The sequence below is a fragment of the Scomber japonicus genome, chromosome 17, assembly GCF_027409825.1.
Source record: "Scomber japonicus isolate fScoJap1 chromosome 17, fScoJap1.pri, whole genome shotgun sequence".
Lineage (NCBI taxonomy): Eukaryota > Metazoa > Chordata > Actinopteri > Scombriformes > Scombridae > Scomber > Scomber japonicus.
This window is the reverse complement of record NC_070594.1, coordinates 20,636,804-20,658,695: the sequence shown is the minus strand read 5'-3', so window position 1 is coordinate 20,658,695 and position 21,892 is coordinate 20,636,804. Positions and strand designations below refer to the sequence as shown.

The 21,892-nt window shown below is 39.5% G+C and overlaps 1 protein-coding gene across 1 annotated transcript in view; it reads right to left on the bottom strand.

Moving 5' to 3' along the window:
• ppp2r5a (protein phosphatase 2, regulatory subunit B', alpha isoform) overlaps nt 1-21,892 on the bottom strand; it is a 44,632-nt gene that overhangs the window by 7,352 nt on the left and 15,388 nt on the right. The window contains exons 2-9 of the mRNA XM_053336565.1: nt 16,766-16,962; nt 7,964-8,065; nt 7,763-7,855; nt 2,847-2,977; nt 1,394-1,453; nt 690-798; nt 250-303; nt 16-66 (exon numbers count right to left, since the gene is read on the bottom strand). Coding sequence (XP_053192540.1) covers nt 16-66; nt 250-303; nt 690-798; nt 1,394-1,453; nt 2,847-2,977; nt 7,763-7,855; nt 7,964-8,065; nt 16,766-16,962 — 797 coding nt within the window. The remainder of the gene's footprint in view (nt 1-15; nt 67-249; nt 304-689; nt 799-1,393; nt 1,454-2,846; nt 2,978-7,762; nt 7,856-7,963; nt 8,066-16,765; nt 16,963-21,892) is intronic.

Genomic DNA, 21,892 nt, shown 5'->3' with positions numbered 1-21,892 from the left:
TTATAGAAATGATACCTCTTTCTGGCTGCAGGTTTTAGGCCAAAACTTCAGCAGCCCGCGGATCACCTGGACATATAACAGAGAATTTCTTAAGAATTTCTCTCGATGTCAGAAAAAACCCCCACATTCAACAGTCTGTTTGAGTGGGTGGTTGGCAGCACCTACTACAGATTTCTCTGCAGTATAGACTAATTTTGTACTCTGGGCTTTTTTGTGCTTTGAGTGGGAGGAAAGATTTTTAAAAAGTACCGGTTCAGTGAGTGTAGGATCCTTCTCCAGGAACTGTACCACACAATAGGCCAGCTGAAAGACACAAAATAAGTACAGTGAATTAACATAAGCACAATCTGCACCCACAACATGAAAAGATTTAGATGTTGTGTTCAAGGACATTTATTCTAATGAATTCCCACTATGACATTGCTGAGAATTTAAAAATACAACAACAGCAACAGCAATAATCAACCAGGACATTTTCATTTCAAAACCACTAGAAGGTGCTGTAGCGCATGAATTAGATCATGACAAAGCTGAATCCTGCTGAGACAGCTTACCGACAGCTGTGTAGTTTAGTTACACTTTATTTCTAATCATTTCTGTGAAGTTTTGAATCATTTATGCCATCTTCTGTTGGAAGGATGTGTAGCCAGACTAATAACAGACAGGATGGTTTGGAGGAGTTTTCCCACCTGTGCATGGAAAAGTGCCAGTCCTTTAGCTGTATGTAACGGGATGAGCACCTTCATCAGGAACTGTTTGTGCTCTGCCTTCAAAGGCAATGCAAAGCCATTGATGATGCTGTAGGCAGAGACACAACAGCACAGCATTAGATTGATCACACAGACAGACAAAACTGAAGCATTAACCTATCACTGAAAGATCGAGGCAAAGCAGAGTTGTGAATAATCTGTTCCTGAGGCAGAGGAGAAATAGGCAGAGAATTTGCTGCAATTATAGAACCCAAAATGACAGCAGATAGGAGGCCTGAGGGGCTTCTTAGTTGGGGAGAGAAAGTTAAAAAAAAAAAAAAAAAAAGCACAAGATATGAGTAAAACTCTGCATAAGCCTTAAACCTTTGAATCTCTGCAGCAAAGCTATGACTGAACGCCAAATGTTCATGAAACTAACAATTAAATTAACTACAATCCGTCTCCAAAATAGAAAATCTGACTTTGAGGTGGGAAAAAAGGTCTGTTGCCACACTCTCAAAAAAAGAAAGAAAGAGTATTGGTTTAAGGACAGTTAGTTCTCTAAGCCACTTTTTTTGCTTTGCTCAATAATGTAAAACTTCCTAAACCACAACTGAATCTACAACATTATGAATAAACAAACATAAAAAATTTAATGTAATAAATGCGTGTCTTCATGTCACTTCATGTAAATCATCACTCACCTCCCCAGGATTTCTAGAAGCTCAGCAACTCCGTTAAAGTGATCAGTTTCATAGATGAACCTACGACAGCAACAAACAAATTGATGACATAAATAATGAAACATTCGTACCTAAACTAACTAACTCACAACTCTAAAAACATCAAGTACCGATCATAGCAATTGATTCAGGCTGCCCCCAATACTGCTTAGGTTCCATTTTAATGCTGTCAGTCATGAAGTTGAGTATTCATATTAATGTCCCACCACTCTGAATGTTCATGGTTTGTCTCGGGCCAAATAAGTGAAATCTGCAAATCATTTCAGCTCCTCTCGTGTCACATAATGACGCATGGAGATATCATTCATCTTTTTGGTTTGATAACCCATTTCCATCTAGCTGTGCACCCGTGGTATGTACAGACAGTGCTTGACAACTGTGGCACTATTTTTATCCTTAGTGGCAGATGGTCAAAGTGGGTGCACGCATTTTGCCACCTTGCCTGTTGGAAACGACATCGAGTGTCCCCTGTTTCAATCATCTAAATCCCATTGTCACTGAGCAACAGGAGCACTAAAGAATCAACACGCAGTTGACAGGAATATCCGATGCATCCATTTGCGCTTTTCTCTTCTTCTTATCAGTCTTTGAGGGGTGGAAGAACCTGTTTAAGCCATTGTAAAGTAAAGTCAATATAAAGCTGAAACATCACGTTAGAGCCCATCATTTGCATAATGGACTCAATGAAAAATTTGGGATACGGCAATGAAGACCATTTTGATCTGTTTAGGTCTTCAGTAGTACCCCTTTACGACCAAACGGTTCCCATAACTATGTCACTATGGAAGCAAGAACTAGTCTGATGACAGATTTTAAGGGAACAGCTGCAATTAAAACACAATCTTACATAATGAAACAATAACAGATATGTAGTTTGCAATTGTAAACTGCAAAATTGTGAGACTGATGAGTTACTTATGAGTGGATTTCGTGAATAAATATATGAAGAAGATGAGCAGAGATGTAAAAAAAAAAAAAAACTTAAATATGAATATTGGGCTGAGAATTAAATGGTTATTTCTGCTTCAGTAACAAATAACACATAGCAGTTACTCGCAGTACATTCCCCAAAAGGTTCTTGATCCTCTGGGTAAGTTGTTGCTTGTGTTGTTCCTGTGTTCTTAAATGATTTATTTAAAGACATGTTCATGCTTCAGTAAACTTGTGTGTTCTTGTAAACGGTTGGCTGCTGTCCTAAAAACTTGAATAACTTGAATTTCAGTTTCCCGTTTGAACTGGCTGACGACAGACAAAAAGAAATGAGCTGAGTTTGGGCGGGTAAAAATCAATTGGCCAACGGAAGCAGGCTACTGAGTTTTGTTATAATTTTGACACCCATTGATTGGTTTTGTACTGTCTGATGTTTGTGGCATTTCCTACTCCGTTTATGTCTCAACTATACATTTTCACTCACCTCAAGAAAATGTTGTTGATCTGCTTTCTGATGAAGGCCCGCAACCCCAGGAACTTTCCATAGATCCGGTGCAAGATGGTCTTGAGGAAGTCCCTCTCCCTCGGGTCCTCGCTGTCAAACAGCTCCAGGAGCTGCAAGGACAGACAGATACAAAGACAAACATGAGCCACTTCATTCCTGACTGATCTGAAAAGTGTTTTTAGTGAATCAATGATACATTATTGTCTTTTAATGATGTCTCTACATTGTATAGTTTGTTGCATTAACATTAGATCCTTATATTCTTAAATCATGACTTACCAGCTACAAATGTACAGTATGTGAGCCTGAGTACTGGGCATTGTAAATAGATTGGAAACCCTTGGCATATAAAAGCTATTTGCAGCAACATATGATGAGTCAGTATTACGATACTGTTGAGGGCAGCCAAAGCCGACCAGCCACGGAGTTCAAAGGGAATTTTTTCTGACTCAGATCAGCTTCAGAGTACAGTACTTATCTTCCCGTTAACGTGCCATCATCACCCTGGTGACAAGGCTGACGGTCCATTTTCAAAACCTGCATGGATCCAGGAAAGGGTTTCATCACGCACATGTTCTTCTTCAGCACAGGTCTAACTCATTATCACTCAGATACACATAGTAAAGCCCCCTGGGGGTTACTGTGTTAAAGGAGCAGCTCAATGAGATGTCTCAAGGGCATCATGGTGACAGTTTAAAGGACGGGGAGCTGCTGCTTCTTCTTCCCAATTTCATTATTATTTTCACAGATCCTCTGAGAACCATAAGCACTAAGTCCTCTAGTTGAACTGTAACTCTCACCATTACTGTTACGTTAATAGATCATTGCCTGAACTACAAATATAAATGTGGCATTTTGTGTCAAAACTTTCCCTCTGACAAAAACTTTTGATTGACCTTTTTCATTGTTTTCTAACATTTACAGACTAAATGATCGGTTTATGAAGAGAGAACATCTGCAAATGTAACAATATTGAAACCGGAGACAATAAACATATTGACTCATGATAAGAGCTGGAATCTGCAGCAGTGTGTTCGTAAGACTTTACCCACATCCTCAGTGACCTGCAGGAGAGGTGAGATCTTGATCTATGAATGGAGCTGAGGTTGATCAACGAGGACAGAATGGATATTGGACCAGACTTTATTATGAAACAAAAGCTACCAGAGTAATTGTGACTGGCGGCGTGTGCCTGAGGTAATGTCAATAATTCAATCACAATAGGTCACATTAGGATTTGAGTCCTCTCCTGATCCTGTGAGCTTCACCGATAACTCACATGGTACGATTCTAACTTCGACTCATTTAATGATTAAAAGCCTGTTTTTCCAAATTTGACAGAGGTACTTTAAATATGTGAGAACAACAAAAAAACTTATATGTGAGACTTCTTAACTATATAGTATTTCTACACCTTTACAGTAGCAGTTATCTATTTATAAAAGCTCCCACTGACACTACCTGGACAATGTCATGTTGAACACTAGAGTTAATCTGTACTGCATCAAGCCTGTAACCAAGTCAACTGTAACAAGCACTTGTGCTAGCAGATGAAATTAAAAGGCTGTTGAGTGACTAATAAATTGAGAAACTGACCTTAATACGATTTCATTTTGTTTGATTAAATTTCTCTACCAGTTGTGTGTGAGCATCAGCAGAGCCCTCAGGTGCTGCTGACAGGCAGCCCAGCTCACACTTGGCACAAACATGTGTGTCTTGGGTTATATGATCGCGAGTGGTGTGAAATCAACTTAAAGCACACAGAGAACACACAGGAATCTGCTTCAATATTCTGTCTAGTTGTGAAGCAAAGGTGTAATGCTTTGGAAAAACTTTTTTTTTTAATCTCAAACCATTAACTGAGAAAAACAGATCCCTCAGGCCACCACACACTCTTTAACATTTTGCAGTGCTCACATACACACACAAACCCTAAAATACACCCTAACCACGTGTCTGACCACATGTTCTGCTCCTAGCTCCACATATGGTTGTTTTCCCATGTTGAAGGCTGTTGTTTCTGGGCAGCTACAGCAGCTGTGCTCAGCACCAGTTGATCCAGAGTTGGTGCTAGTTTTTAAGCTCAGTATTCAAGGATGGAAACACGCCATTAATCAAGTGTAAGTGTAGAAAAACAGAGGACACCTGAGTCCCGAGGACTATTTAAATTTGTACACCACAGAGAGTGTACTGTTTAATGGTTCCTACGACTTCAGGGTATCATTGAACTCTTCACTAAAACTAATTCTCCCTTGTTTAATTTATAATATCTTAGAGTGACACAGCTAGATTTATACACACGTGACAAGTACACAGTTTCACAAAACTGATTAAATCAATGTTGACATCGATAACATTTTTTTACACTGAGCTGCTCTGCTTCATTTTTCTATTACTCCACACCCATTTCTAAAAGGGACACCTGCAGGAGAATGATGCAATAACAGAAACACCTTCATACTGTACAGAGTACAAATGTGAAACACCTAAGAAATAGCTAAAGAGTAAAAAACAAATAAAAAAAAACAAAATAGTGTTAAAATGGATATAAGTAGCACGATAGATCAATAAATAAACTTCATTTATCCCTAAAGACAAACCACAAAAGTCACCACATGGCAATATATAAGACGAAAAAAAAAACAAAAAAACATTTCCAATCAAAGCCAGGATAAAACAATGAAAACAGTGTGAAAGTCAGCACCACACACATGGATAAGTGTGTAACAATAAACAAAAACTCTTTAAAATACCAACACAGAGCAAATGAAATTACAAAACCTAACAGCTAGCAGTAATAAATAATCATGAAGGCCACAAAGCTTCACCGCTGCAGGCATAAAGGACTTTCTCAATCTTCCTGTTGAACATCAGGACATGAGCAGCCGTGCACTAAAAGAGCTGTTCAATCCACCAAAGACACTATTGAGGGGTTTTTATTCAGATTCTATTTTATGGGTACATGCGGATGTACCAGTTCTTAATGATGACAGCATTAACATGTCAAAATGTCCTTGAACAAGCTGCTGAACCTCTACTATCTGTCAGGATGCTTGTCTAGGTGGCCCTGGTGCTTTGACCTCTGCAGTGAATATGGATGTGAACATCTTAAAAGGGATATTTAAAGGTACGTTCATGATATGTGTATTATGATGGTTTAACCAAACATGGGCCTTTTTTTCCCCCCTGCCTTAATTGCCACGCAAACCTCCACTTCTTTTCCTTTTTGCTCCAACCGCAGTCCTCTTCTCTCCTCCTGAAGAGTAAACAACGGACGGCTATTTAAAGCTCCCCCACGACACACTCACATCATGGAAAGTCAGTCCAGGCACCTCGGATGTGGCCCAGCCAACATTCCAGGCCCTGTGGTCCTCGTTAGCTGCTGCTGCTGCTCTGCGGCTCCACAAAAGAAATGAAGCATTCCTGCAGTAGGTGGGGACTGAGCCAGGACAGATGTAGCCAAGCTACACCGTATTAATGGTTTGACTCATCAAACCAAGCATACACAAACCAAAACATGTCACAATGTGTTGGGAATCATTGTTTTATTCACGTCATCGTTTCAGCCCTGCAGTAACAAAAAGATTTAAATATCAACTAATTGAACGTCTATGCTGAGTAACAACCTGTAACAACCAACAGGAGCCGTCACCACACCCCCGACACAATAGTCATTTATTAGTGTCCTCTACCATCGGGGTTCCCTACCTTTTTCCTTAGGACTACTAGACTCTATTAGACTAAAGAACCCCCCCCCCCCCCCCCCCCCTTTTAATTTTAAAGGAAAAATAGGTAACACAACAAGCGTTTAAAATGAGTGCTGCAGTCCAAATTCAAATTATTAGAGAGAGTGACAAAAAACCTCACACAGGTTTTTAGGTCGGGTTCAATCTATCCCAGTTGATCCAGTTTGTTTGTTTGTTTGCTTCCATGGCTGCAGCACACTGTGTCTAAGTGCTAATGTTTCATATCTGGCCACCTGGGGTGTCGAAATGGAGTGTCAACATGATCTCACAGAAATCCGTGAAATGACCACGACCTCTTAAAACAACATTACATGGTGGTTGTGGCACGTAATGTGTTAAAATTATGTGGCAGTGCCACGTTCAGGTTGAATGGGCAGTGGGCCAAATCACACAGGCCAAAAACAAAAACAGTCGCTGCGCACCGGAATAGAAATTTCAAAAGGAGAACATACCAACTGCATTATTATAGTCGCAGACGCCAGTATTGTAACTTAGCATGACTCCTTAATCTCTGATAGCATATCATCGTTTTATGAGTTAGTTCTGAAAATATATTACATACTGGTCCTTTAACTATCATGCATAGTTCATAGGCTTCTATTAGACACATTGAGCATTCTCTTTTCTCTGATGCCATTTTTTCCCCTTTTTATTTATTTATTAATTAAATGAAGGTTTAAACTCTAAAAATATAAATTGAATATAGATGTTTTCTCCACAGAAATGTATTCAATGCTGAGGTATATAGGCAAAAAAGGTTAAACTCAAAAAAGCCTTGCAACCTCCTGAGAAGCTCTGGTGACAGCATGGGAAACAGTTCTCTAACATACAATTATCATACTAATTAGCTAAATGACAAAACCAGTCTTTAGGCTACATATTATCTGTTTAAAACTGCATGTGGGCGAGGTCCAGTGTCTGCTGTTACTGTCTTCTTAAAGTTGTGAAAGAAAACATTGACAGTAAAAACAGAGAAGTAAAACATTGTGTACTAGGCGGAACATTTTATTGACACTTGTTGGCCAGTTGTGCTGTAATACAAACTACTGGTGACATTATAAAGCAAGTTGAAAACCTGCTTACACATTTAAAAGATCATTATTATGACACACTGGACTCATGGTAAATGTTGTCAAAGAAGAAGCTTACCTGCAGAACGAACTTCTGATCGATGTAGCGCTTCGCAATGCTGGGCTGGAAGTCTGGATTCTCAAGAAAGCGCAGCAGAAATTCGTAGACAAGCTGGAGACGAAAAAAAAGGGAACAAAATGAAATATGCACTATGCACAATGAGGAGACGTAAGAAGCAATATAGAGAAGCACAGAGAGAATCAAATGTCAGATTCTTACTTGCATGTGAGGCCATGAAGCCTCTAGAGTGGGTTCATCCTCCTCTGGGTCAAAATCTGGGTTTTCACTTGGTGCCAGAGTCCGGAATATGTTGGTGCAGATCTGTGGAGAAGAGGAGAACTGTTAATTAGAGACAGACAAAGGGTTAACATCTCAGGAGAGCAGGGGAGGAGATACAGCAGGGAAATGAACTGTTACTTACAGATAATTAAGTGAGCCTTTAGTTAGAGACAGAGACAGACAGAGACAGAGACAGAGAGAGAGATGATAGAAGACTGATATGACAACAGATAAACTCAAAGCACAAACAATAATTACAATATATACAAATATCATTGGTGACTTGAGGTATTTGGTTTCCAGCACTCCACACCCAGCTCTAACTAAACAAGCTAATTGAATCATTCTCCTAAATTGCCAGGCATTGTTGACCGACACCCTCCTTTATTTATTCATCTTTTTACCACAAATAGCATGTAGTGCAGTATGAGTGAGTAAGACAATGTGTTATACTACAGGGTGACAAACACTGTGACGCATTTGGGTTACAGTTAATTTAGCTGCATGCCAAACAACTCAGACAAACTTACTGAGTTGGTACCTCAGGTGATGTATCAAATAGCAGCTTCTCCAGCTGTTTAGAGAGCTTTGGTAATAATCAGGTGTTAATATTCACCAGAGATTAAATAAAGAGGGATTGGAAAGCAAAATTTAATTGCAAACAGTTATGAAAGTAATGAAAATTAATTTTTAGACTTCATTAATTCAGTTTTTGGAATTCTCCAGAACTGGCAGTACAGCAAAGAGGAATCTAAGAATAAACATACAAGTGGAAAGAAACTTTTTTTTTCTGAAGCAATTTTAACTTAAAATTATGTTTAATGAGATCCACCAAAACACAGAGCGGCTTAGATAAAACCATTACTGATTCTGCATGTGCCACAACCAACTATTTAAATGATGTACTGAAGACAATCACTGTAGCCACCCACCCCTCTCCCCCTTGTTATTTTTAGCTAGAGTAAATTTTACACACAGACACACACACACAGGATGGGCATATTCTCAAGCTGTAGTGGTAAAGACGACATCATATTTCTTATTAGCAGCTGTTAAAACAAGGAACTAACAGAATATAAACTAAGAAATTAGTAAATGATGTCCTATTAAAACATACAGAGCAGTGTCATACCAAACACACAAGAGTTTGTTCAAAATGAGGAGTAAGTAGCACATAATCATTGAAAGCAGCCAACTAACTTTCTAGCCTGGTATTCTCAATCTTTCTGATATTTTCTGCCATTTTTGAGACTTTTCTTTTTACCGAGTCCCAGAGGGAGTGGTGAGTACAGTTACAGCTGGAGTTCCCAAACATTTTTTTCCAGTGTGTGATCACTTAAACAAAGCTACATCTTCTTGAAATGTCTCCTCACAGGTTCCTTCTCAAAGATGAGAAGAAAGTCTGGAGCAGAAAAGGATTTTCTGATGTTGGAAAACACGCAGCTACGGTGATTCTGGGAATCAAGAGATGCACAAAACTTTTCCGCTGTTCTGCTCTACAGTAAAAATATCTTTGTCATAAATCCCATCAATGTCAGATCCAATAGGACATGCATTGTGGAGGTCAGCGATTTGGGGTCAATGTTAAATTTAGTTTAACTCTGGCTGTAAAACTTGCCCCAGAGAGTGCAGCCACTCTCCCTGGTGGAAAAAATGTAGCCTCTGTGCAATGTCAAATTTGCCCTTTTGTTGTGAGAAGTCCTGTAAGGAATAAGGAATAATAACATCAAAATGAATACATCTTATATGCACTCAGCGGCCACTTCATTAAGTAACATCTCACATTTTCCTCTTTTGCTTTCCAAGTAATTGACCAAAGTCACTGTTGTAATCCCAGAACCACCCACAGATGACGAGAGCTTGGTTATATTTCATCTTCATGTAAATAAGAAGTGAAAAAAAAGAGGTAGTTCTTATTTTTGTACGGCAACAATGCACCGATGCTGTGATATTCAGATGACCCAGTTTAACATTTTCACATTTCCATTGCAGGCCTGATTTGCTTGTTATTAGCTGAAAGAGGAGTGGTACCCAGTGTGGTCTCATGCTGCTGTCGCCCATCCCCTTCAAGGTTGAATGAGCTGCGCGTTCACGGATGCCCTTCAGCTCACCACTGCTGTACTGAGCTGTTATTTGCCTGCTTGTGGCCTTCCTGTTATTTTAGAGAAGTCTGACACTGTAGTGCAGCTAAAAATGCCATCTGGCGATCATAACTGTACTGTAGAAAGTTCAAAGTCATTTAAACCATTCATCTCATCTATTCTTCAGTCATACAATAACAGGACCTGTTGACTGCCTGCACTGATTTAAAACCACACTAACACAAACAGTAGAGATAACTACACAATAAAGTTGCATATATGAGCTTTTACCACACGCACATAATCTGAAAGTTACCCCTTATAAATGTCTTAACTATTACTCATTTACTCTAAAACAGTCACCAGGATTAAATATAGTGGAAGGTGTCGGTAAACAGCATCATATAAATACCACGTGTCAGCTCTACTGTATCAGCTGTGTGGTCGATGTCACAAGCCTAATCAACCATTAGATAATGGCAAACACTTCTTTTAGAGGAATCTGACAGTATTGAATATAGCTCTTAATATAGCACCAAAACTGCTTATTTAAAAGTTGAGAGCACTGAGTGTTGATGTTCAAGCAGTTTACTCCCGAGACATCATTAACTTAATTGATTAAGCTGACCAATAGTCCATTATGACATGTCACAGTAGGAAAAGCACAGACATAAATGATAACAAATTACTGGATGAGTGATTTCCATTTAGCTGCTTCAGTTTCAGGGTCCTGGTGTTATGCATCCAGGCTGACTGTCACGGTTTATAGGAACATTTGAACAGAACAAAGCCATTGTTAATGTTATTTAGCAACACCTGTGCCTTTTCTATTATAAAAAGTCAAAGTGAGGAAGAAAGGCCCAATCAGCTGGAACACCTGGCATTTATTTATCAGCTCTTGTTTCCAGACACCTCTACATGCTCCTGATGATGTAAGTGTGAAACTGCAACCAAACTCTGATTCTTCTCATTGAGTCACTGTTGGTTTTGAAATAAAAAGGAAAACAAGCAGGAAAAATGTTCTACAGTTCATATATTAAAATACAGACACACAGCATTACAGCAACAATTTTCACTTCACAAGCCTCTTAAACTACAGTAACGACATTACATCTGCATCTGTTAATAATGACGCAAACTCGGCCTCTGTGAGCTCTCTGTGGCGTATCACTTAGCTGTCCCTGGAGTGAGGGCACATCATAGGCTGAGCTGGAATCAGATGACTCAGAGGACAGGGTGGGTTGCCAGGCGGTAAATTGTACCTCAGTGTGATGCCCATTTAGCCGGCGGAGTGCTCTGAGGCCGAGTGCTTACAAAGTCAAGATAATGAGTGGGGTTGATGGCGCTGGGGGCACACGACCCGGCATTAAAATAAAAAATTAAAGCACTGAAAGTGTAGCTATTGTTAACCAAGGATCATAAGAATTGTAGTCTAACATCACAGAAATGCCAAGGTGACTCTACATTGAGGGTAATCATAATGCAACATAATGGGTTACATAAGTCACCGTACAAGCATCAGGCAAGCTTATATCAATTCCTCTAGTCACTTCACAGTGTTTAAAAATAACTAAGCTTGGACAAAACAAGAGAAAATATTGTGGGTGGAAAGTAAACAGGATAAAGCGTGTGAAAATTCTTATGGAGGATAAAAAGGAAGCGGTTATTTCTGTGTGTGTGTGTGTGTGAGTGAAAGTAGGCTTCATAAAGGCCTGTTTCTAAGTGACAGCACTGGAAGTGAAACCAGTGTGGGTTAGTTGATAATGAGGGAGGCTGCGGCTCTGTGTGGGGTCAGTTTGTGGGAGACGTGAGTAGCAACCGACACCTAGCAACGCACAAGATAAGAGGAGGAGGAAGAGGCGGGGGGTAGGAGGGTGAGATGAAGAGGACGTACAAACATAGAGGGCAACATTAGCAATACAGGGTGAAAGAAAGTGCAAATTAAAGCAAATAAGGGAAATCGTAGCTCTTTTAAAACTAAACCCTGCTTCCTTACTTGGAAAGGGAAGAATTAAATCAAAACTGTTTAAGAGAAGTTGTTTTTATACTATACTAGTAACACTAATTATAGAGTGGGCACAAGAGCAAAAACCTCCTTTTACACAGATGAGAAACTGAGCTGTTTGTACTCCTAACAATCTCAGTGATCAAAGCAGTCCGCGCTGCGGCAGAATAATGGGCTAGCACTTTAAACGCTCACCTCTTTATTATCATGTGATGCCAAGCATGGAGTACCAGGGAGAGCTATTATCAAGCCAGCTTTCTGAAAGTGCAGCTGTTATTTGTCTAACCTCATTCTGAACCATGTCTGTAATATGGACACTTGGCCCTGAGATGGGCTCTTCTCTTGAGCTGGACCCATGTCCCTCTGTTCTCCCACTGCATGGGTAAGTGAGATAATGAAGAAGGACCCCTGACAATACCTGTGGACCAGCTGGAGTTATGTGTTCCCTCTGATCTACCCAACAAGTTACTAATTATTTGCTCAAGAGCTCTGAGAGAATGATGTTGACAAGTGGAACCAAGTTATTGAATTTTAATAATTCAGTGTATGTATGACCTGCTGATTTATCACTGATAATAATATTCAATAGCCTAATAATCTAGAACTGCAGCTGTGATGAAAAAGCCCATCTTATGTTTTTTTCACTTATTCACACGCCCACACATGTGGAGAATGTGTAAAAACTAAATTTACTTGCTTCAAAAGTTCACTATTTCACTCAAACACAGTGAAAATAACACGTTTCCATAATTAACAGCAAAATAACCTGCTGGAGGAGTCTAATCGTTCACATATGCTCACACACTTTACAATGTGAACTGGAGGATCCAGGGATCGAACCGCCAAAAGCACAAAATATCCATCTTGTATTTGCTATTATGAGGTTGATTACAACTGTCTTACAGTCCAATGGGGAAATCTTCTACGCTGCTTCACAGATGTGAACATTATGGCATTCTTAACACCTCAAATTGACATGATGCTAAAAACAAGGGTCAAACTCAGACCAATCTGGTGTTTTTGTTTATATATATATAGACTAGTTTTAATTTCAGTGTGTCAGGATATCATACAGTTAAACTTAATCCATGTTGCCACTTGTGCTGTTTGCAGAGCTTTACAGCTTTACCAACCCTAACCAAGTGAAGGTGGAGAGATGGTATTTATTTAAAGTCTGGTGTCATTACGAGCTGTAACTGAGAGCCATCATAACCTTCTTCACTGAATCTAAATGATGTTCGTGCTGAGTTTTTGGTTGCTTTAAGGGTGGGACTGTTACAATAACAGGGTACAGTACATTACTAATACATAATGTACTTTAAACACTGATGTTGGATCAGTTTAAACACTGACTAAGTGTAAGCTGGTTCACACTGTTGGCTGTCAATTCCTTATTTACTCTCCTATTCCTGTTTACACTGCCTTCCTGATCATAGCTGCCAAGCCAAGGCCAGAGTCCCGAAGACGAGCTTTCACTTTCAAACATTTTTTTTTCCAAACACATAATTGTGATTGTTTTTTGTTACTTTAAAATTTTCATTACATTTAAAGCAAGGTAACTGTTTAGGACTGTTGGTCTATTTGGAAATGAATTATTTCTTGATCACTGTAATTAGACACCTGTTGAAAATGCACTGCTATTAACATAACTGCACAAAAGTGCTTTTTGCTAAATGTAAACTTTACTTTTGACTGCAAACTGCTGATTGAATTCTCAATTAGCTGATCAATCTAGTCTATGATGTTGAAAAATAGTGAAAAAAAAATGTCATTCACAAGTTCTCAAAGGCTATGATGAAGACTTCAAATTGGCTGTGTCAGATGAACAGTCAAGGAAAAAAATCTTCTCAATTTGAGAAACTGGAACCATCGACGACTGTAGAATCACGGCTGCTTTCCTCATTGGAGTAGAGATAAACCCATTTTTATTCCTTGGCTTTCAACCGTGCATCAGACTCTGCTCCTGTTTTAGTGTTTTATGGTTAGTGTTATTGTTTTATTGTTTTTAATTTGTTTTAAAAACAATAAACAATTATTTTAGTATTTAATTGTTTTATGTTCCTGTGTTGTTTTATCTATTTATGTACAGCACTTTGTTTCAGCTGTGGTTGTTTTAAAGTGCTATATGAATAAAGTTGAAGAAGAAGAAGAAGAAGAAGAATCGATGAAAAAAGCTTTTGATTTTATGTTAATGTCCAAAACTTAGGCAGTGAAAACAAATGAGTAACTTTCTATCCTCTTTCTGTCCATGTTTTTCATCCATCCATCTCGGTTTCCTATCAACTGCATAACTATTACTTTAACAAAGTAATGTAAAACAGCTGAGTGATGGCAGTCTAAACTGAGTCCTAAATCAATGGCTGTAATGTATGACATGGATTACTGCCTGCAGTCCATCAGTAATTTTGAAGACTCAGTGGTGGATGTGCTCATTCGTATCCATCATGATAATCTGCAGTGTGGAGTGAATCACTGCAGCACCGACTACAGCATAGACCGTTGTGTTCTAAATGTTGCACATGAGTCATTATTGTACAGTAGTAGGAAACTAGGCAGCTCAGGGCACCTGCTACATGAACACAGATCTACGACACGTCGGCCAAAGATACTCTGCAGGATGGATTGAGTGTTAAAGAGTCAGGTCTGGTAACAAGATTCCTCCAACAGCCAATCACTAGACACTGACTTCACCTGAGCTCTGACCTCTTGGGTGAGTGTACTCTTTGACGATCAGTGTATCTCCTGCTAATATGCTTATGAAATCATCAGCTTTGATGACTTCACTGTGCATAAGTATGAACTTCTTTGTCAGTTGTTCTTTAATCTTTCAATTTATGACATTAATACTGACTTAAATGGACACACTGACTTTAAAATGTATTTTATCCTTGTTTGTTTGTTTGAAATAAATGACTACATCAGAGTATGTGATGACTTTTTCATTCTTTCTTTGATGACTGCCTGCAAGGCAGTGCCTCACTAGAATAAGTGTGTTTTTTCGTCAGTTTTTCTTCTGTCAAAATGGACAGCATAACATAGAAATATATTTCTGTGTGCTGGAGGGTGTTATGTGACCTGAAGTTCTAACTGCGACTATTAGGCCAAAATAGCACAACAGAACAGTGCAGTGACAAAAAACTAAAACAAGAGGGCAAATGTATAGCATGTTTTCGGCAAAGACAAGTGTGCTTGGCTGTGGTAAAATAGCCACAAGACGTTTTGAGTAGGAGTGCAACAGAACACAAAACTCATGGTTTGGATTTTGAGTCAGGGATCAGATCACTTTTTGGATCAGGGTAAGAGACATAGAACTTTCTTTTCCATTTATTCTGTAAAACACCTAAGCAACTATTGTATATGGTCTTAAATGAAAACAAGACTCAAGATGTCCAATATTTAAATAAAATCTTAAATTATATAAAATACTCAATTGTTATGTTAACGTGCAATATGAGGCATGATATGTTCTTCCTTTAAACATGCTAGTGAAAAAATAGCCTATGACCACATCATTAAAACCTGATAACTTACAAAGATGAACACACCTTAGCCACTCCTGCACCTTAGCTTGTTGAACGAGCCACGAGACAAACATACACTGGGGACAAGTGCAGTTGGCAGCTAGACAGCCAATTAGCTGTTCAGCTGCAGCACATTCAACAGAACGTCAACATTCCTACAGATGTCAAGAGCCCGTTAGACCCGTTAGATGCTGGCCTAGATCCTCCTTCACATTAAAAATCCCTGTTAGCGACACTGTCTATCCGTGGCTTGTAGTTTCAGCTGTGTGTTTACTTTGCAATGAGACATCAAATTTTGCAATTAATCGGTGTGCATGCCGTGGGGGGAGGGCGATCTTTACACATCACGGATCAACTCCTGATACACCACTAGCCTTGAGTGCTAGTCACTGCCATTAGTGTAGGTTAGTCAGATGTTACCTGGGGTTAGAAATTGTTTAAGTCTTAAATCTGTGGATTAGTTTCACACAGTGGGTTTGGTGATGAGTCTGAGTGGGGATTTTTGGCTCTCTGCCTTTATCTCTTCTACTCTGTGGGTCGGTGCAGCTGCCATTAACAGACAACATCAGAAAAGGTAAAAGATGGCACATATTACTCTGAAAATATATTTTTGGAGAGAATATTGAGAAAAATGCTAAGAAAAAAAGAAAAAGAAAAAAAAAGACGGACAAACATTCAGTCTGTATAGTTTTAAATCTTAGATGACATGTGTAATACGGAGACAACACAATAAAGTGATAGGAATGAGAGTATGAGAGAGGACAGAAACAGACCAAATCAACTCAGCCTTCTGTATTTAAACTGTGGACTTGAAAGCTTGAATGGAACCAGTACAGTGAGGGGTTTTGGGTTAACAAGGTAACATGTGCCTCACGTGCTGCTGACATGACACACCCTGTCTAGACACACGATCAGCCTCCATTTTTAATCCTGCTCAAGTGCACAGGACATTAACACAGAGCCTCAGAGAGGAGCGCTCACTGCTGTTTGATAATTATGTTATGAGAACAAAACTTTTGAAATAACTGAACATTAATAGATAAAAAAAAAAAGAGCTCAGGTTGAAAAATGTTGTTGATGTGGGCTTTTCACACAGATTATTTAGTGAGTAAGCACTGCAAGGATGTATCCTCACCATGTTGGTGATCTCTGGGTATGCAGTTTCCACCAGCACCCCTCGATTGGTGGAGACGTAGTCCACTAACTCGTTAAGTGTGGCCCTCTTGATCTCCTTGCTCTTCAGGTCAATCACTGAGTCCAGGAAGTCAAAAAGCATGCAGCACTGCTGGAGTTTCTGGGTGAACAGTTCCTGCTGCTCTGTGGAGGGGGCATCTGAAATCACACAAAGGAAAGAAGGGAAGACATTGAGCCAATGCTGATATACACCAGAGAGTATAATATGGAAACAGATTAGAAGAGACTTGTTGGTGCAGAAAAAAATAGTGTAACATTTTTTTAAATATGCATTGCATGTGCATTGATTTTTGTTTTTTGACATTCCCGGATATTGAAATCAATGACAAAAAAAACTCTAAAACATCTAATTGATTGCATAATGTTACATTTCTAACTAAACTATTGAATAAACAGGTGGACAGACAACACATTGTTTCATTTTGCCACACAGAGGCAGCGCAGTCATACTCGGCTTTGATTGTAAAGCCTTTTATGGATTAGACGGTGAGTGCGTTCAGGGTTATTAGGGCTGTCAAACTTGACCCCAGCTAAGCTATAAACGGCATCTGGCAGCCGTCCAGATATGCAGTGACACACTGTACAGTGATGTTCTGTTCCAGCACAGCAGCGGCTCATCGCTGTGGACACACAACACTCTGTAATGGTAGCAGGAACACACGGCTAAGTGCATCAACACTGCAGGCCTGATTTACAACACCTCAAGAAACAGATACCCCAAAGGTTGTGGGGTTACGTAAATATAGACGCTAACCACACCACTTGTTGACACTACAGTAATATACAACTACAGTTACATGCAGTTACATAAAGTTTTTGCCCTTATTCTGAAAAAGACAGTATTCCTACTAATTTGTTTACCTGGCTAATATTCCACTAATATTCCCATTTACATGCAGAGGGTTTTCAGGGTTTTCCTCTGCTCCTGTGTGAGCGGGAATCACAAAATCTCCACAGGAAGTGAAGTAAACCAGCGAGATGAAAAACATTAGTGAGCAGCTGCCTGATATGTATTGATTATAAATTTATAGTTACAGGCACATCCAGTACCTAGGTTGTCCCATGATGTTTACTACACTGCTGAGTGTTCTCGGTGCACCACACTGAGTTGTCACCGTCAGTCTGTGGCTACATGCCAGGATAATAACCAATCCCCTCCATCCCCGTCGTGGAGAAGGCACGCTCTGTTTTTCCAGCCCACCCGGAACAGCTCTCTGCTCTCCTCTCATTCCTCTGTCTGCCGTCCTGCTCCAACATATGTCATTTTGCCTGTGCTTTACACAACCGGCCCGCCACGCGTGTCCATCCCCAGCCCTGCAAAATGTTAGCTAGTTGATTGTTTACAATGCACAGAGCTGACCATAAACAGGCAGGATGCTGTGTGTCTCAAACTGTGGTAAAAAGCCTAACTGGGATGTGTATTTGTCATCTTCACCCAAAGCAGCTCTTAATACACATATTATACTACAATATACATAGCTTGCAAAACTCATAAGTTTTAATTACTGCTCTAAAATACACACAATCACACCTGTGCAATCACACTCAAGTGCTACTGAGAGTCTTCAAGTCAGAAGTTGAAGCTGAGCCAATCAGCAAGCTAAAGTGACGCCTGTTCAGTTGATACTATGCAACTGAACAGACATTACCTCAGAAAAACTGTGTGGCCGCTGACAATGCACGGTCAGACACGGCCAAAAACCTCACAATACATTTCACACCTAGTGAAAATGTTCCAGTGGTGTTGACAGCTGACGAAATACTTACGCAACTGAACACCATGGGTCAGCTCACTGGCTGCTGCTATGAGTAAACTCAATATGTGAGTGTAACTACAGCCGGCTTACTTGTTGACCCACCACTTCATCTTAATACCAATTTTCCAAAGTATCACGTCTCAAAAGGATTCCATATTGAAAGGGCAGACTGAATACCAAACTGGAACGAGAGAGAGAGGTAAAAAGGGGACCGTGATACCCCTGTGGCCTGTGCTGGTGTGAACATGACATAGTAGTAGCTCACATTTCTCTCCTGTAAGTGTATAAATAGGCGTACAGTAGACTCAGGGCTGGGTGTCAGGCACGCTGGATGGAAATCTTCAGTGTGTTTTCAATCCATATATGATGGATTAAAAAAAAAGGAAGAGCATATCAGAGCAATATAGCACCGTGCCTGCACCGTGCCTTAAATCCAGGTTAAGCTTTCTGTTTGTAGATTTTACATATATTCTCCTCTCCAAAGAAAGCTGCACAGTTAATTTAGCCTCGTCTGCAGTTTCTTGGAATTAACACAGGCAACATTCAGGCTGGGATTAAACATATTCACAATGTGTTTCCTGTGAGCTTCCTGAGTAACCAGGCACTATGTGAAGACAATTATTGGATTTCTTTACAGGGAATTGTCTTTAGTCTCCTGAGAGGAGAGATTGCTGTGCCTGTTAGACACAGCCTGACATGTTGATGCTCTTCCCAATGAGAAGCTATTTTTGCCTTGCAGATACAGATGCATTAGTGCACAAATTCCTCAGGGTGCTTAGAAAAGAAGGGAAATATTTCCATTGGAACTATGAAGCTATGTGCAAGAACAAAGAGAAGCAAGAAAGCATTTGAGAGAAGGGTTGGGTTGATTTCCGGTTTTGCCAGTCCGGTGTACAAGCTGAAACCAGTTTGATTTAATGCGAATTAACTGATAGGGTATTTGTCATCATGACATTTAGGTGTCTTACTTGGCTCTGACACTGACAGGGGCCAGCTGCTGCTTTGCACCCAGCGGGGTGCCAAAGACAAGTTGGAGGGGGAAGGCTGACCTGTGCTAACGCCGCAGATCTCACTGATAACCCAGATAAACCTGGCTGGGCTGCTTACACCATCCAGCAGTGTGAGAGCAGCTTGTGCTTCAAAAACAGCCTGCCAATACAAAGGATGGCTAACATTGTTAACATAGCCATGCTCCGGCTGTTGCGCTTGAAACTTGGCGGCTAAACACAGCAAACTAGCAAAAGAAGAAAAGTTCCACTTAATGGTTGTTGTGAGAAATAAAAACAAGTTGTCTTCATTGTGTCTCTTGATGTCTGTTTTGTGGTTTTATAGCTTATGTCTTCTTTTGGGAAGTAATTTCTGTGGCACTGTAAGTAAAAGAGTCCTGGATTCAAGCATTTACAACTGATGACTTAGCATCACCTCAAATGACAGACTAAAAGATCTAACATTTCTCCCAAACACAGCAATTAACAAATGCTGTTTTTAAAACTACTAATCAATGTAACAAAACTAAATACACAGTATGTGTTACATATTTTACATTTCCATTGTGGAGTAAATTCCAACAAGGAACGAACTGCAGTACGTCCTGAAATACGCTGCAGCATGTTCTCTTGTAAAAGCCTGATACTAAAAAGGAAACACCGCAGCTCATCTGCTCTGTATTTAGCAACAGCACTCGAGATGCTGCCAGCCGCTGCTATATACAAACCAAATGTTGCGAAAACTATTCAGTCGTCATGTTTTCTACGTTCCATTTCATGTTGGTCACAATGTTTCAGTCTGGTGTGAATGGATGAATACCACACTGGTTTGTCATTATAAGACAGATACTATGCCGGGGTTTGTTAAGTACCACACATGTAGAGCAAAGCCAGTCGGGCAGGCTGCACAATGCTCTTACTATTTCTAAATCCTGTGACTGCATATCCAGAAGATTTGCTGAAATTAACTCAGGCTTGTTCATACACTGAAATTAATTTCTTCCATGACTAGGAAGGAATGTTTTTTGTTGCACAAGAAATATAACAAAACTCATCTGCAGTAAAATCTGTGCTTAAACATAGTTGAAGTTATTTTTACAAAACAATGCATCAATATGTAAAGGACGTGGGTGGTTCCTTGCAGCATATATAGTATGATAACATAAACCAGATTTGGTGACAAAAACAGGAAATATGATCTTGGCTCTAAAAACCACAGCACTGCAAATTTGAAGAAAATGTGATGTTAATCATTAAAATAACAGCATACAGACATGTGGCAAATCTAAGGGAAATACAAAGAAATGAGTAGAAAAACTAAAATGATTCTATACAGTGTATGAGGGGTAATAATATAACTCAACATAACTGATGGTTTTGAAAGTGACCACACAAAAAAAATCAATGTGAAGGAGCACTGAAGCTGTTCTGGAGGTTCATGGTGAACACTTTACAGAGGAACTTTGTTTTTCATTTATTATTTTCAATTAACTTTCTTTAAAATCAATATTTTTACATGAAATCTTCACATAGTACCTCATAAAACAATGTTATTAATTTCTGCAAATGCATTAACGGTTTAATTTAGATATATCTCATGAACACACGGTATCATATTTAGTTTAAAAGAGTGTTTTACTAGTGACCTATCGTATTTGGAAAGTATAACCATGCAGAGATGTGTGTGTGCAACCAGGCATAGAAAGCAGATAACAGTATTACAGCCAGCTGTGGTGAAAGAAGTTAAAGAGGAAGTATTGTGCATTAGATTGCATAACATGCAAGTGAGTGATGGCCTGAAAATGTTCAATATTCCATGAAGGGAAGATACCTCCCAGCACATAGTACATAATTACATCCAGTGATTTACATTAGTGCACATGGAGCTTATATATACCAGAATGCAAGGAACTAGTATCATACACAGATATTAATCTAGGTTGAGTGGACAGGTGCCCAAGGGCCTCCAGCTGTATGACTTTCCAAGTCTGCTGAATACATGATGTTTGACTGCTGCTGAGAAACTTTTACACCAACACTAAAGTCATGGCTGAAAGAAATTATTCTTAACACTTAACTACTCGTAATAGAGCAAGGTTTAGTATACACAGTGGTCAGATAGCAACTGTGAGGCTAAGGCCTGAAGCATTAATGCGTTAACACCATAAAACAGTCGAGATGACAAGTACGATGATGACGACTTTCTTTTAGAAAGTAATTTACTGTTTTTCCAGAAAGTTTCAGTAAAATGTATACATAAGCTATTGTTGCACCAGTGTGATTGAGGCCCATGGTAGTGTGCTCATATACAGTGGGGAGAACAAG